The sequence below is a fragment of the Thamnophis elegans genome, chromosome 7, assembly GCF_009769535.1.
Source record: "Thamnophis elegans isolate rThaEle1 chromosome 7, rThaEle1.pri, whole genome shotgun sequence".
In the NCBI taxonomy this organism is placed as follows: Eukaryota; Metazoa; Chordata; class Lepidosauria; order Squamata; family Colubridae; genus Thamnophis; species Thamnophis elegans.
This window is the reverse complement of record NC_045547.1, coordinates 14,963,601-14,976,997: the sequence shown is the minus strand read 5'-3', so window position 1 is coordinate 14,976,997 and position 13,397 is coordinate 14,963,601. Positions and strand designations below refer to the sequence as shown.

Below are 13,397 nucleotides of genomic sequence, written 5' to 3'. Positions count from 1 at the left end.
AATAGTCAAGACTGGTTTTCCAAAGCTATGTTAAATTTCCTAGGGCAAGGAAGTACTTGCCACTTCACAAAGAATTATAGGGCAACTCTTTCGAGGTGGAATAGTTGGAACCAGATATGGAAAAACAATTGCAAAGATCTTTGTTTTCCCAAGTTCTTTTCTTCAATCTTGAATCCACAAGACATAACAACTAAGCTAACATCTATAATAACATATTACACACTAAATGAAATTATATTATTTGTCTCCCAATTATTTATGGAAAAAAACTTCATGAGAGGAGGAATGACTCTAATTTTTTTTTAAAAAAACCCATTAGTACTAGTTAAATTCTGGCTGAAAGAATATTTTGGCATTGTGAACGTTATCTGTGTGAATTATTCACTATTTGGCATAGCTTCAGTTTGAGTATCTACAGAGATCTTGACCAGCGGCAGCTATAGTGATGAAAAGAAATATTATTCATTATCATAAGTTGAGGGAATTATGTTTGGCAAAATCCATTATTTAATTATAACACCACCCCAATATTATTTACAATTTCAGAATATTCAGTAAATTCTACGGAGCTAATTCCCATTCCAGATAAAATTCTAATTTGGACCTAAGATCAGATAAGTTAGATTAATCACATATACATTCCATTCTCTATAGGACAGCCACATTATTCAGCAGGAAAATATGTGAAATGTGACATTGATTGATTGATCGACTGCAAGTTTTTATAGCCCACCCAAAACAACAGGCTATGGGCAAGTTACAGGTTATAATATAAATAAGCAATAGGAATCAATTAAATTATTTTTAAAAGCAATGAAACAAAAAATAAATGGTCTCCATGTATATACCAATAATCCTAACTAGGATTGAAGTACCAGTAAAATAAAACTGCCTTTTAAGAATTTCTCAAATACATGAGGGAAGGATGTTTATGGATCTCTATGAGTGTTGAGTATATTTTCTAAATATTAGTACAGTACACTAATACATTTAACTAAGTTTAGTTAAATATGGAACAGCAGAGATTGATTATGTTAAACAGTTATTTATAGAGCAGAAAAGTTGACTTCCCAGTACCAAGTAATGTTGAAGTGCAGATGACATTAATATTGGTTCCACTTCACCTCTAAAGAATACCCTTCTACTATACAGGCCCTAAAATTTTTGCATATGTCTTTTAATTACCTGGCATGTTTGAAGTTTCTCTTTTAATCTTTGCTTTAATTCTAACATTTCTTATTAAGCTGTTCATTTTGAATTTCTTCTAACTTTTTTGCATATCTGATGCACTGATAATTTGCAATCAATTAAAGATGGGAGTTTGTTCTGAAATGTTTGAAGTCATATTGCACATATTCCTATAGAATAAGAAACTGGATGGCCCTTTATTATCAATTTGTGCCTTCCAAAATAATCCTGTCTGTGGCCGTCCACACAGCCACCCAACAAATAGGCATTGTTTTTTGCAGAACAAATTGAAAACGTTCCCTCTTCACTTACCAATTGCAGCATTCCTTTTGTCGTTCCTACCATGAAAGTTTTGCTTTGCTCATGCTTTGTGAGCCTGTCTTGTGTGCCTATATGCTGGCTTGTTCTGCACAAACTGAAATGGTGGGTAGAGGGAAGAAGAAAAGGAACATTTCTGAATAGACTACACGATATTAGTTTTTTACTTGATTCCAAAATCAGATAGCATATGATAAGCCTGTACTAACTAAATAAATTAGTCTGTAACTGATCTCTAAAAATTGTTGCAAAAGTAACAGGTTTGTATAAAATGAGCCTTATTTGGCATTAATTACTTTGTCATGAAAGGTGATGGATGCATTAGATAGGAACACTTTGAAGTCCATCTCCACGGACTCTGCCATGCAGAGACAATTTGACTGAAAGGCATTTAATCACCAGAAAAGCAGAAGGCAAGAATAAAAAAATCAGATGTACATAATCAGTGGGGGTGGGGGTGGGCGCACAAGTGTGTATATATGTATATGTGCACATGTGTGAATGCATTAAAGTGTTTTTCAGTCAAAATTCAATTTCATTATAGTGGAAGAAAATACTTCTTAAAAGTTTTTAACAATTTTGAAAAAGATGCATCTTTGATATTTTATCTTTAAAAAACAGGGGGTAAATAAATATGTTATTTTTTAAAATTCCCTTACATTTAATACATCAATTACAAATCTTAATGGGATATATGAATATATATATCACAATATATTACCTCAAGTGATAGAGCAAAAAAAAGTCTTGAATAGAGTGTTAACCCTCAGCCTATTTCAATATTTGGTCTTGGAATATTTCAGTACTAGAATGATCTTTCAAATCTATATTGAAGGATAATAGTTGTCAGAGTCTTTTAACTTAAAACATATTCTTAATAGCTTACTTTTAAGTTATTAGTCTTTTTTGCAAATAGTTTCAAGCTGATGACTGAGAAGAAATCTGCCAATTTTTCTTCTTTATTCATGAATAGAGAACTTCTATGACTAGTTAAACTGAATGGATCCAAACTCCATAAAATACTTATTTTTGATTTGGAGTTATTCAGAAAACATGATGTTCTATCTAATGCATTTTAAGAAATATTAATGTAGGAAAAATCACAAAACTACAGCAAATTTGTGTAAGCTAAAAGCAGAACTTTGATGAGGAGTATAAAAAGGGATTATTTATGACTATCTGAAAACTATCCTGAATGAGTAGAAAGCATGTTCAGAAAAAAAGGAATAAACTTACAATTGGTTTTCAATTCATCATAAAGCTTAAATTATTAATCTCATCTCAAATTCATTTATTGAACCTTATATGGAGATCTAGCCATAGCAATTTCTTATTTTTCCCATATGTGCAGAACTATACTCAATTCTTAGTATAAAAATATGAAAATTCCTCCTGATTCCAGTCTATATACAACTTTCTGATTTCCCAATCAGCTTCAAAACTGTAAAACAAAAATGAACAAAAAATGTAAAGATAAGTAAGTATACCATTCAGAACCTTCAACATGAAATCTAAACTAAAATATATCAGTATAGTTATATGTCCTTTGAAACACTGCAGATCAAAAACACAAAAGTTATAAAAACTGGTAACAATTTGTTACAGTACATTATTGGCAGTTTGCTACCAAGTGATCAAGCAGAAAGGTTTTGCTGAGACTGCTAATTAGGAAACATGAACAAAACTGAATTATCTATAGCTCAAAGTTCCAAAAAAAACCAAATTAAAAAAAAATCAAGATCTGAATGTGAGAATTTTACTATCTCCATGGTAGAAAAATGGGAAACATGTGCAAAAGATAACAATTTCCCAATACTAGAAAGCAGTAGAAAGTGCCAGAAAGTGGCTTCTAAAACAAATATGCTCTGTTCTTCCTTAGAAATAATAAGTCAATTCCTGAGAGTATTCAGTTAATTTTTTAAAAAAATCTATATAATTCAGAAATACCTTTTATATACCAGCCTTCCCCAACCTGTTGCCCTCTAACTGTTGGACTATAATTTCTAGCTGTTATGGCATGCAATCTGGATCATTTTTCTCCTATATCTAGGTCCACTGTGAAAATTTTTCCAGTGTTATAATCTCCATTTTTAGTAACTGGAAGCATATTTGCCCACCCCCATCCCAATACACACACATAATCCATTGTGGGATTGGCAAGGCATACTAATGAAGCCCTTAGTGCTCCATTCAGAGTTGCATCTGGAGCAATCCTTTTTGGAAACATTTCTAATAAAGGGTTCCTGAAAGACATTCCCTTTTGTTACCCTTCAACAGCTACACAGCACATCTTTCTCCAGGTAAAACTATGAATTAGTATTAATTCATTGATTATGCAACACAGGGTCAAAATTCATTTGTGTATTTTACATTAAAATATACGCAGGAGTAATTTTTAAAAAATTTCACATAATAAAAACTCATGTGAAATTACACCTTTCACTGTGGATTTCAATATGAATGTTTATCCTGATATATTTTTTTGAATTTAGATTAAACTGAATACAGTACAAAACAAAAGTATTAACTTGCAAAACTGAAAAAAAGAACAAATATAAATTAAATCAGTTTGTGGCGTGCTGCTGCTTTGGGTAAAAAATGAGCATTATAAATCTAGCATTGGGGAAAAAGAAGTCTAGAAAAAATTTGGAAAACCTTGGAATTTTTCTTTATGAAACAAGGAATTTCCTAGTAATTAAAAAAACCTTGACAATCTGTATTTGTGATGAGATTTCAGTCTGTAGTATAATTAGACTACAGAACAGATCATGTACATTACTGGTATGTAGGAATGGTTCTGCAAATATATTTTATCAAAATTCAATAGGGCTAGAATGTGTGTGTGTGTGTGTGTGTTTGTGTATTTCTTTATCTGTTTACTTCCTTTTTATCTGTTTCACTTTGGAGGATATTTCAAATAGTCTAAATCATTTAACAGTCACTTGTTTGTATATCTGAATGCAGGTGTATCCCTTAGGGCTTGTGCACACATTAAATTTACTCCTTGTTAAACTGCTTTGCTTACCTTTAGGGAGCAACACGCTAGCTCTAAGATGAGCTAGAGCTAATTCACTAGAGGTAAGTGAGACTTCATTGGGGAAACTAGTTTCCACAGGGCAGGTGACATCCACTTTGGGTAGACAATGTGTGCACAAGCCTTAAAAGTATAATTGAGCTTGTATGTGGATGCATTTGTAATTGTTTAGATGTCTAACATACTTGGCATGTAATTCTCTTGCATTAGAGTGGATGTGCATGTACTGCATGTGCATGTTTAGTGCATGAATATAAATTATGAACACATGAAACTACTCTTTAGCTACCTTCATTTCAAATGAACTGTATTGTCAGAAATTTCCATTGAAATCACTGGGATTTCCACAAAAACAAATCCAATATTAGTTGTGAGTCACTTTTTAAAGGTGTAGGTCAGGGGTGTCAAATTTAAGGGCCGGATCCAGCCCACAGGGTGCTTAGATATGGCCTGCAGGGCCGCCATGGAAACAGTGAAGGACTGGCCCGCGGTGCCTCTGCCAGGGAAAATGGCTGCACATGGCTCTCCTAAGCTCATTTTTTTGGCAGGGCTTGCAGGAGGCCGTCGCAGCTGAAAACGGAGCTCGTCAGGGTTGTGTTCGACCCTCCTGAGCTCTGTTTCACTGGCAGATGATTGCAGGAGGCCATCACAGCCAGAAATGGAACTTGAGACCCTGTTTTCACTAGCAGAGCGGTCGGGTCACCAAAGACACCCCTGACATGTGTGACATCGAGCTGGCCACACTCACCCTAGCCACACCCACCCCAGGCCCTTTGAGGTCAAACACAACCCTGTTGCGGCCCTCAATGAAATTGAGTTTGACACCCCTGGTGTAGGTCTCTGAGTGTGGGGTAGAAATCACTATAGGATGTGTCTTCTCATTTACCCTTTGCAACAATTGGAAACCAAATTTTACCCAAGAAGCCATGGTAGTTTCTTCTAAGTTAAGATGTTTACAAGGTTGTTAACTTCCTTCCAAGGCCATGAATACAAGATTTAAATCCAACCTATGAAATTTTACTTGGAAGTAGGTAGTTCTAATATTATTTCTCAAAAAAGACACACAAATTCACATGCTTAGATTCCTAATGTTTAGATACCTCTTGATTTTTTTAGCCTTTGGTTTCATTTTATTTTTTTGCATCTTATTGATTAATTAGGGGTTTATACAGTATGTCTGCTTGGCTATGCACTCATTGCTGGATAATACCCAGAATATGCTTTGGTTATAGATTGTTGTCCTCAACCTCTGACATTAGAGCAGTAAAAGACCAGCTCATATGCTGTCAAAATTGTCTTTGCTTTTTGCTTGACAACAATGAAGCTTTTCTAATTGCACAAATATATAATCCACTGAATAGGAACATGCATTTGAATGACAGGGCAGAACCAACTCCGATCAGCCATTAAGATATCCAGTGAGCTTCTTTCCCAAAAGAGGACTAGTTGCAAACCATTGATTGATGATTTGTCTTTAAATGTCAACTGAAGGCAGTACAATGGCTTTCTCCTATTCAGTAGACGCTCTCATGCTGCATTCATGGCCAGGCTGCATCATAATTAAAAAGGAATTTTTAAGTTTAACAGTGAATAATATATCCTAAGCAATAAAATGACTGAAATCTTTATCTTATTTCAGTGCTCAGTGGTTAGGGTGCAATATTGCAGGCAAAATTGCCCACATCCTCCTATTTTGTGAGAAATGGTGGTAAATGAGAATTTCTCACTTTACTTTTTTCTGAGGAACTGTTTTGTTTGGGAGAATGACTATTAACAATTTATGAACTTAGGAACAAGGACTTTTGGAATGCAATTTCCAAATAACAATAGGACAACATTTGAAAGATGTAACTTTGAATATGGTCTTTTAAAAGGGATTTGATTACAAATATTGAGAACGGTTTTCTCCATTGATACGTGTCTAGTATTTCTGGTTTCTTAATTCATACCTGAATAAATAAGTCCTCTCTCTGGGTAATAAAAGAGGATTGCTAATCTATAGGGATATATTTTTTATATATTTTCTACCATTACAAAATAAGAAAACACAAAATAGAAAAAATAAAAATAAAATTAAAAATAATAAAACTTCAGAATTCAAATCTAAGAACCTATTGAAAAAAACTCTAGTGTTTTGTTAACCCTTCTTCCTTATTTCACATTTTGTTATTTTTAGAGCACTGTACACTTGCATGCTTGAAATCTATAGCAAATAGCAACTATAGGTAGGTGAAAGAACAGGCTGTTTAGAATAATTATAGGCACCTATGCCTTTTCCCACCCACCCCAACCCCCCTCCTCCATTGAGCCTTTTCCCCAGCATCAGCAAGGCAGGGTTGCCAATAAAGCTGCAACCTTGAAACAGGTATACAAGGAGAATGCAGGAGATTCATGTTTTAGAAAGCAGCTGAATAAAAGAATGTATTTTTCCTTCAAAAGGAGCGATTGGATCAGAGGAAAAAACAGTATAAAGCAAAGCACAATGTAGAAAGGTGCAAGGACTCTACTGACTGGCTATTAACAGAGAAGAAATCCCAGAGAGAGAGAGAGATGAATTAAGACAGAGGTGTCAAACTTGCATCATCACGTGATGTATCACGACTTTTCCCCCTTCATGAAAACAGGGCTGGGTGACGCATCGGGCCCACAGGCCGTGAGTTTGACACCCCTTCATTCAGACATAAGGTAGTGCATGATTTATAAGAAGTGTTGTTAGTAATTTTACAGCATGTAGTAATAGTAAAGAGGAAATGTTGTAATAATGCAAATAGCTATTCTATAAGTATACTATAGAGTTCATGCAATAGTAATTACATATAAAAAGCACATAATTATTGCAATAATAATTAACAATGTAGAAATAGCAGTAGAAGAGAATATAGGATAGAGACAGTAGAAAGAACTCACATATAGATATATGTTTCACATTTTACTTTTTTATCCTTTTTTTCTTTTTTTCCCCAAATAAACATTTCCTCAACTTTTATAGGGAGATATAAAGAAACCTACCTGTCCAGGGTCAAATATTTTTCTGGCTTTTGAGTTTGGGTCAGTCTAATTGAGTACAGTTTTAAAAAAGAACCTGTGAAAAGGTGCCCTTATATTAATTGAATAAAGCAGATGTTCTCCATCAGGCACCTATGAAAATGCTGCTTATATGTGCTCAGATTATATGTCCTTGTATTTGCAAAAGTATCAATGTTCTGTGAAAGGCAAGTAAGTTTACCTACTCCTGCATGGCTAGCAAGGTTTGTGAATGTATCTGTGTAGCTATCCTAAGCCTGAATAATATATTTCAGATATATGTATGATTGCATTTAAAAGGATGTAAAGCTTTGAGCATAACAGTCCTAATTTGATGCCAGCTGTGTCTTAGCTTCAAGTGTGCATGCAGTAAGTGAGTTTATATGCTGGAAAAAATAATAGAAGGTATACAATATGTTATTTTCGATCAATTATGTATTTAGGAGATTATTTTTAAGGCGTGATCCTAGCCCCTTATAGTGTGAAAGAAGTTTATCCTTAGGTTTAATGAAATGGCTGTACAGAAATGATTATAAGGAAATGAGAGAGAGATGAGGATGTCCCCTAGATATTTAGGAATATCCACTCCTACTTTTCTTTCTAATAAGCCTATTAATGCTTTACTATTAAAAATACCTATTCCTGGGGAAATCAAACTTCTTGATATACTGTCAAAAAAGCATCAGTAAATTTGGTGGCTGTGATTTGCTGCCAGTTCAGAAATTCAAGATCTTCTCCATGCATTGTGTTCCGATTGGTGTTGTCCCTGAGAACCCATCTCCATGGAGAAGACAGTGTCACCAGGCCCATTCATAAGTACAGCTGCAGGTTTGTGACTGATTCCTATCATGATAGCACAAAGCCAATTATTGCTATAAGCTTAGAAGAGGCAGCTTTATAAATATTTATTCGAAGTGGCATTCAAATGTGTCCCTAGAAAAAAATTGAGAGGTATAGGTACTAATAGTTTTGGGAGGTTTCTGAAATGGTTCTAAAGTCAGAAGCAAACACAATTTTTAAAAACCTTTTGTCAAACCCTATTTTTCCCCTCATTTGGTATTGGTTTATTTCAGATTAGGACAGGACTGGAAAATCCTGTGCCCAAATGATGATATTACAATACAGCCTTACTCAGTCCCAGCACACTTGCTCACTTTTAACTATAACAAAAGTTGAACCCCAAAATATCCATGGAAAGTAGATTCCCAGTTCATTCTCCAGGCAAATAAGAGATCTATCTATATATTATAAATCCAGAAATATCAACACAAATGTTAATATCCTTGGAAATTCAGTTTTCCATTTATTCCCAGTGGTACTGTACTTCTTTCTTCCCTCCCTTTCTCCATTCCTATTTTTTATTACCTCCTTGTCTTTGTCGTTCAAGTCAGGCCTAATGTCTGTCAGCCAATTTTCAGCCACAGTCAAAGTTTCTGAAAGCAGAGAGCTATGGGTTCAACCTGGAAACTGACACTAAAGCCAAAGGTCAGCTGGGGACAAGAGGTAGAGCTCTTTGCATCAAAATCTCAATAATTTTGGAAAACTGGGTGAGATCAATTGGCTACAAACCAATTGATGTGTAATATCTACAGAAATCAATGGGACATGTTTCCCTAAAAATGGCTTTTAAGATTGAAATGACATTTACATTTAATGTAGGCTGGTTTGAAATATGGCAGTGATTAGTATAGTCAACTGATTGGTTCAGTTGGCTGTCTTGGAGCTTCTCTTACTAGTCCCCAGTAGGTGGCCTAAGGATTGTGGCCTAAAACAGCCCCACTCTTGCAATGGAACAAAGATTGGTGGAAGGACGGCATGCTTTAACCCTTGGCCTTTTTTTCAGATTCTGCACTCATCTATGTTACTCTGTCTTCTCATCTCTCTGGTGCTCTGTATTTTATCTTCTAACTTTTCCAGTCCTTTGCTGTAGAGCTGATATTGGAAAGAAATCTTTGCTTTTTACATATGTGTCAATACTTTGTTCCATGAGAACATTGTTTTAAAAAATGCTTCTTGCAAAGCTGGTGTGAAGAGCAAAGTCCTCCAATATATAGCAAGCAAAGGACAGGAGCAGCCCCCAGCTTCTTTTGTCATTCTATATTATTCTTCTCACTGTGTTGTCACACCTTAATAATTGTGTTATTTCTGATAATGTGTTTATGTGCATGTTCACATTGAATGTTGTTTTGGAGTTTTAATTAGTTATTTATTTGGGGAAATAGTTATGATTTGTGGGGTTTTTTTGTATCAGATAGATTATTCCACAAAGAATAGTCAAGCAAAGTCATTGAGTGCAGCATTGAAAATTTCTCATCTATAAGGTCTGACAAATGTATGAACACTGCCAATGTCTGAGGAAACGAAATGATCCAGTAATGGGCCTCTGGGCAGCGTCATATTATTAGAAACTGATTCAAATATGCAAAACAAGCTACTAAATGTAAACATGCTTCTTGCATAATATATGGAAATCATCAATTTTATTTTATTGTGTGGAAGCAAACTTTTTTTCCCCAAGAAAGAATGTTTGTAGCTCTAACAATGTTTGTGGAACCTAATATTGGATCCAAGCCCATTCACACAGCTGGAAGGACCTTAGATTGTGAATGGCTGATATAAAGGAGTTCATGTTTCCTACATGGAAAAAACATTTATTCTGAGTGTGTTATGTAAATGCCGTAACATTATTTTTCAAAAGTCATCAATATATAAGTAACAGTTTTTAAAAAGTAATAGAATCATTTATTTTTTTAAAAAAGAATTTGCACACTGCTTCTGATCTAAAATCTCAGTGCTTTACAATAAAAATATAACTCTTAAAATTGTGAAGAATGTAGTAAAATAAAATAAAAATGAACTAACTTTTCTTCATGAGCCAACATATAATTATCCAGTTTTCAAAATGTATTTCTCACTTTGCATTTTAATAAGTAGTGTGGGGAAAACACAAGAGGAGAATCTATTCAATTTTTGTCGAGTAGCACATATCAAAAATTGAGCTCCATCCTATCTGGTACTCTCCAGATATCTGTGGTCTGTCACTTCCAGAATTACCAGCCAGTATGGTCAACAGGTTGTAATCTCAACTTTTCTGGAGGATGTCACGGTAGGGAAGACTATTTCAAAGCAATTTCATTTTACTGATTGAGCTTGCATTTCATTTGCAGCCTTTTAAAAGTATTCTTACCATTAAAATGAATGGAAATTGTACATGTTCTACAATGAAATGTAGCATTACAATTATAAATCAACTTAATTTTGTGGGATAGATCAACTGTAGCTTGCATGTTACCATTTTATTTCTAGGTCCTTGACATAAAAAGATGACACTGTAACTATATACCTGAATTTCTCTAGAGCCAAATGTTCTTGATATATGCCATATCCGTTAAGCTATGACATTATACAGTTAATCCTTAACTTGAAACCATTCATGTATGGTTTGATGTTACAATGGCACTGGGAAAAGTCACATAAGACCATTGCAGTATCCTCATGGTCACATGATCAAAATTCAGGTATTTGACAAGCAGCATACATTTATGAAGATGCTAGGACATTCAAAGTTATTTTCAAAAATAAGTGCAGGTTCCTTATATCTGTTGTGTATTGCCAAGCTGAAAAACTACTTCACTGGAAAGTGGCAGCAGTACACCTAGGTTTCATTTCAATATATTTCACAATTCTGACATTTAACTTTTGAGTAAAAATATCTATAACTTTGCTATTTGAAAGTGATACATGATATAGATATTATTAAACAATTTCATACTAAATGCTTTAAAAAGATGTAAAATATGTTACCATTGTGTTGTAATTTGTATTTTAAAGTCAAAATTCAGAATTTTCATCACTACATCTATTCAGTTTTGGTAGGCAGTAAATATGTATGTCTGTATTTAGAATATTGAACAAATTAATCTAAAATCTATCTTAAGGCTACATTCCTACATCCATTATCAGTCTGTGATTTCTGGCACATTGTCCTCCATTGTGAAAACAAATCACCTCAAATGCCCCTTTATACCATTGTGTCTTTTACTTGCATTGTCCTTGCTGTATATGTTTTCAAGATATCTTTAATGCATAACTGCTGGATTGCAGAGGACACCATGCAAATATCGGAAAAAGATCCTCTGGCAGTTGCTATGTAATATTTATTTATCATATTTTTATGATTTCAAATCTGACCCTGGGCAATGTACATATTCTCTACATATGATGGAAGTAAGTCTCACTGAATTCAATGGAAATTATTTTTGAATATTTAGGATTGTACTAGGAGTCATATAAGTCTTATTTACTACTGGCTTGTTGAGCAATCTTGCCTGATCCTAAAACAGAGGAAATTAATTTTCTGTGAGTGAAAAATTATTTGAAAATGCATCATAATATCAATTATTGGAAATATATAAACATACACATATACATATACACACCTAAGGGAAGACCAAAGTTAATATAATGCTGCTTTCTCCTAGACCAATAATTCACTTGAACTTAGAGAATCTGACTCCCATACCCTATATAAAGTATACACTGTATATTCTTAAATATTTAGTTATACTTACATTCTGAAACTCATTGCATCACATAACCTTTGCAAAGAAATAGATTTGGCTGTAATCCAACTGTAACCTTAAATTGGGTCCTACTGCACTACTTGAATGCATCTTTTAATGAGGATGGCAAGATAGTTCTGTTAGGGATCAAAATTCGATATTTATATATTATATAGAGGGCTGATTCAAGACCACATACTATAGATTTTTAGATTTTAATAAACTATATGATGATGCCTAAACATAATGCTCTAACAGTAGTCATTTACATACACTTAGGAACTGTATAAAAGGCATTTGGGAGGAGCGGGGAGCTTGATCCATTTTTAGCCTTAATTGCCAATTACAATTATCTGTGGTTATCTCTTATGTTCATTATTGTAATTATATCTTTAATTGTTCATTATCTTGATATATATATATCCACTGATTTCAGTATTATTCTTTGGCCAAATTATTTATTTTTTGATTTATTCATTTGACACCTCTCTTAAACCCCTAGAGTACTCATTTGCAGATTTATCCATCCATTCACTATTTTTATCTTATCTTCCAAAGTTTATACTGTTCTCCCCCACCATTTCTCTGCTTTTAAATCATAGTTTCACCTGTGTTCCTCATCCGTTCAGCTGAATTGCCATCATCATTCAAAGGCTTTGCACCCTGAAATAACAACATTCCTTCTGGAATTGAAATTGGCTACCAGAATAGTCCTTAAATTCATTTCTCTTTCTTCCCCCATATGTTTCTCTAACATACTTTTCCTGTAGTTTTCTGAGACATCACCCAACTCAATATCATCTAAGGTTCTAAGCATAATTGATATACATGGCATATTCTTCACATTAGTTGTCCTGTTTCTCTTCTATTGTTTTGCTTTTTCCCTATGTCTGTTCTTACAATGCAAACTCTTTGAGCTAGAGACTTTTCAGATGCCATGAATACATATAATGCTATACTATAAATAAATATAATAAACAGGCATGGATCCATCCAATCCTCTATTAAAGCAATGTAAACGTAAAAGTTATCCCACATGGCTAAAAAAGTACTCATAGTTGAATATGTGCTGTCTGAAAAGATAAAACTTTTAATCTGTTTTTTAACCTATTCCAGAAAGTCAAATAATTGGAATGACATGGAAATGTAAAATGAAAAAAAATGTTTTCTCATCCCTTCGTTTTGGTAGGAAATATCTGACATATTTTTCTACCAAATTATATCCATATACATTAATGTAAACAGAGCAATTAATGCATCAGACATTATTT

General features: G+C 33.9%; 1 protein-coding gene across 2 annotated transcripts in view; it reads left to right on the top strand.

Moving 5' to 3' along the window:
- The window catches only part of CACNA1C (calcium voltage-gated channel subunit alpha1 C), a 483,479-nt gene that overhangs the window by 429,075 nt on the left and 41,007 nt on the right, over window positions 1-13,397 (top strand). Inside the window, exons 30-31 of one of the 2 annotated variants that reach the window (XM_032220856.1) lie at window positions 1,836-1,847; window positions 8,045-8,066. The exons of the other annotated variant lie outside the window; for it this stretch is intronic. Coding sequence (XP_032076747.1) covers window positions 1,836-1,847; window positions 8,045-8,066 — 34 coding nt within the window. The remainder of the gene's footprint in view (window positions 1-1,835; window positions 1,848-8,044; window positions 8,067-13,397) is intronic. 2 annotated transcript variants of the gene reach the window in all.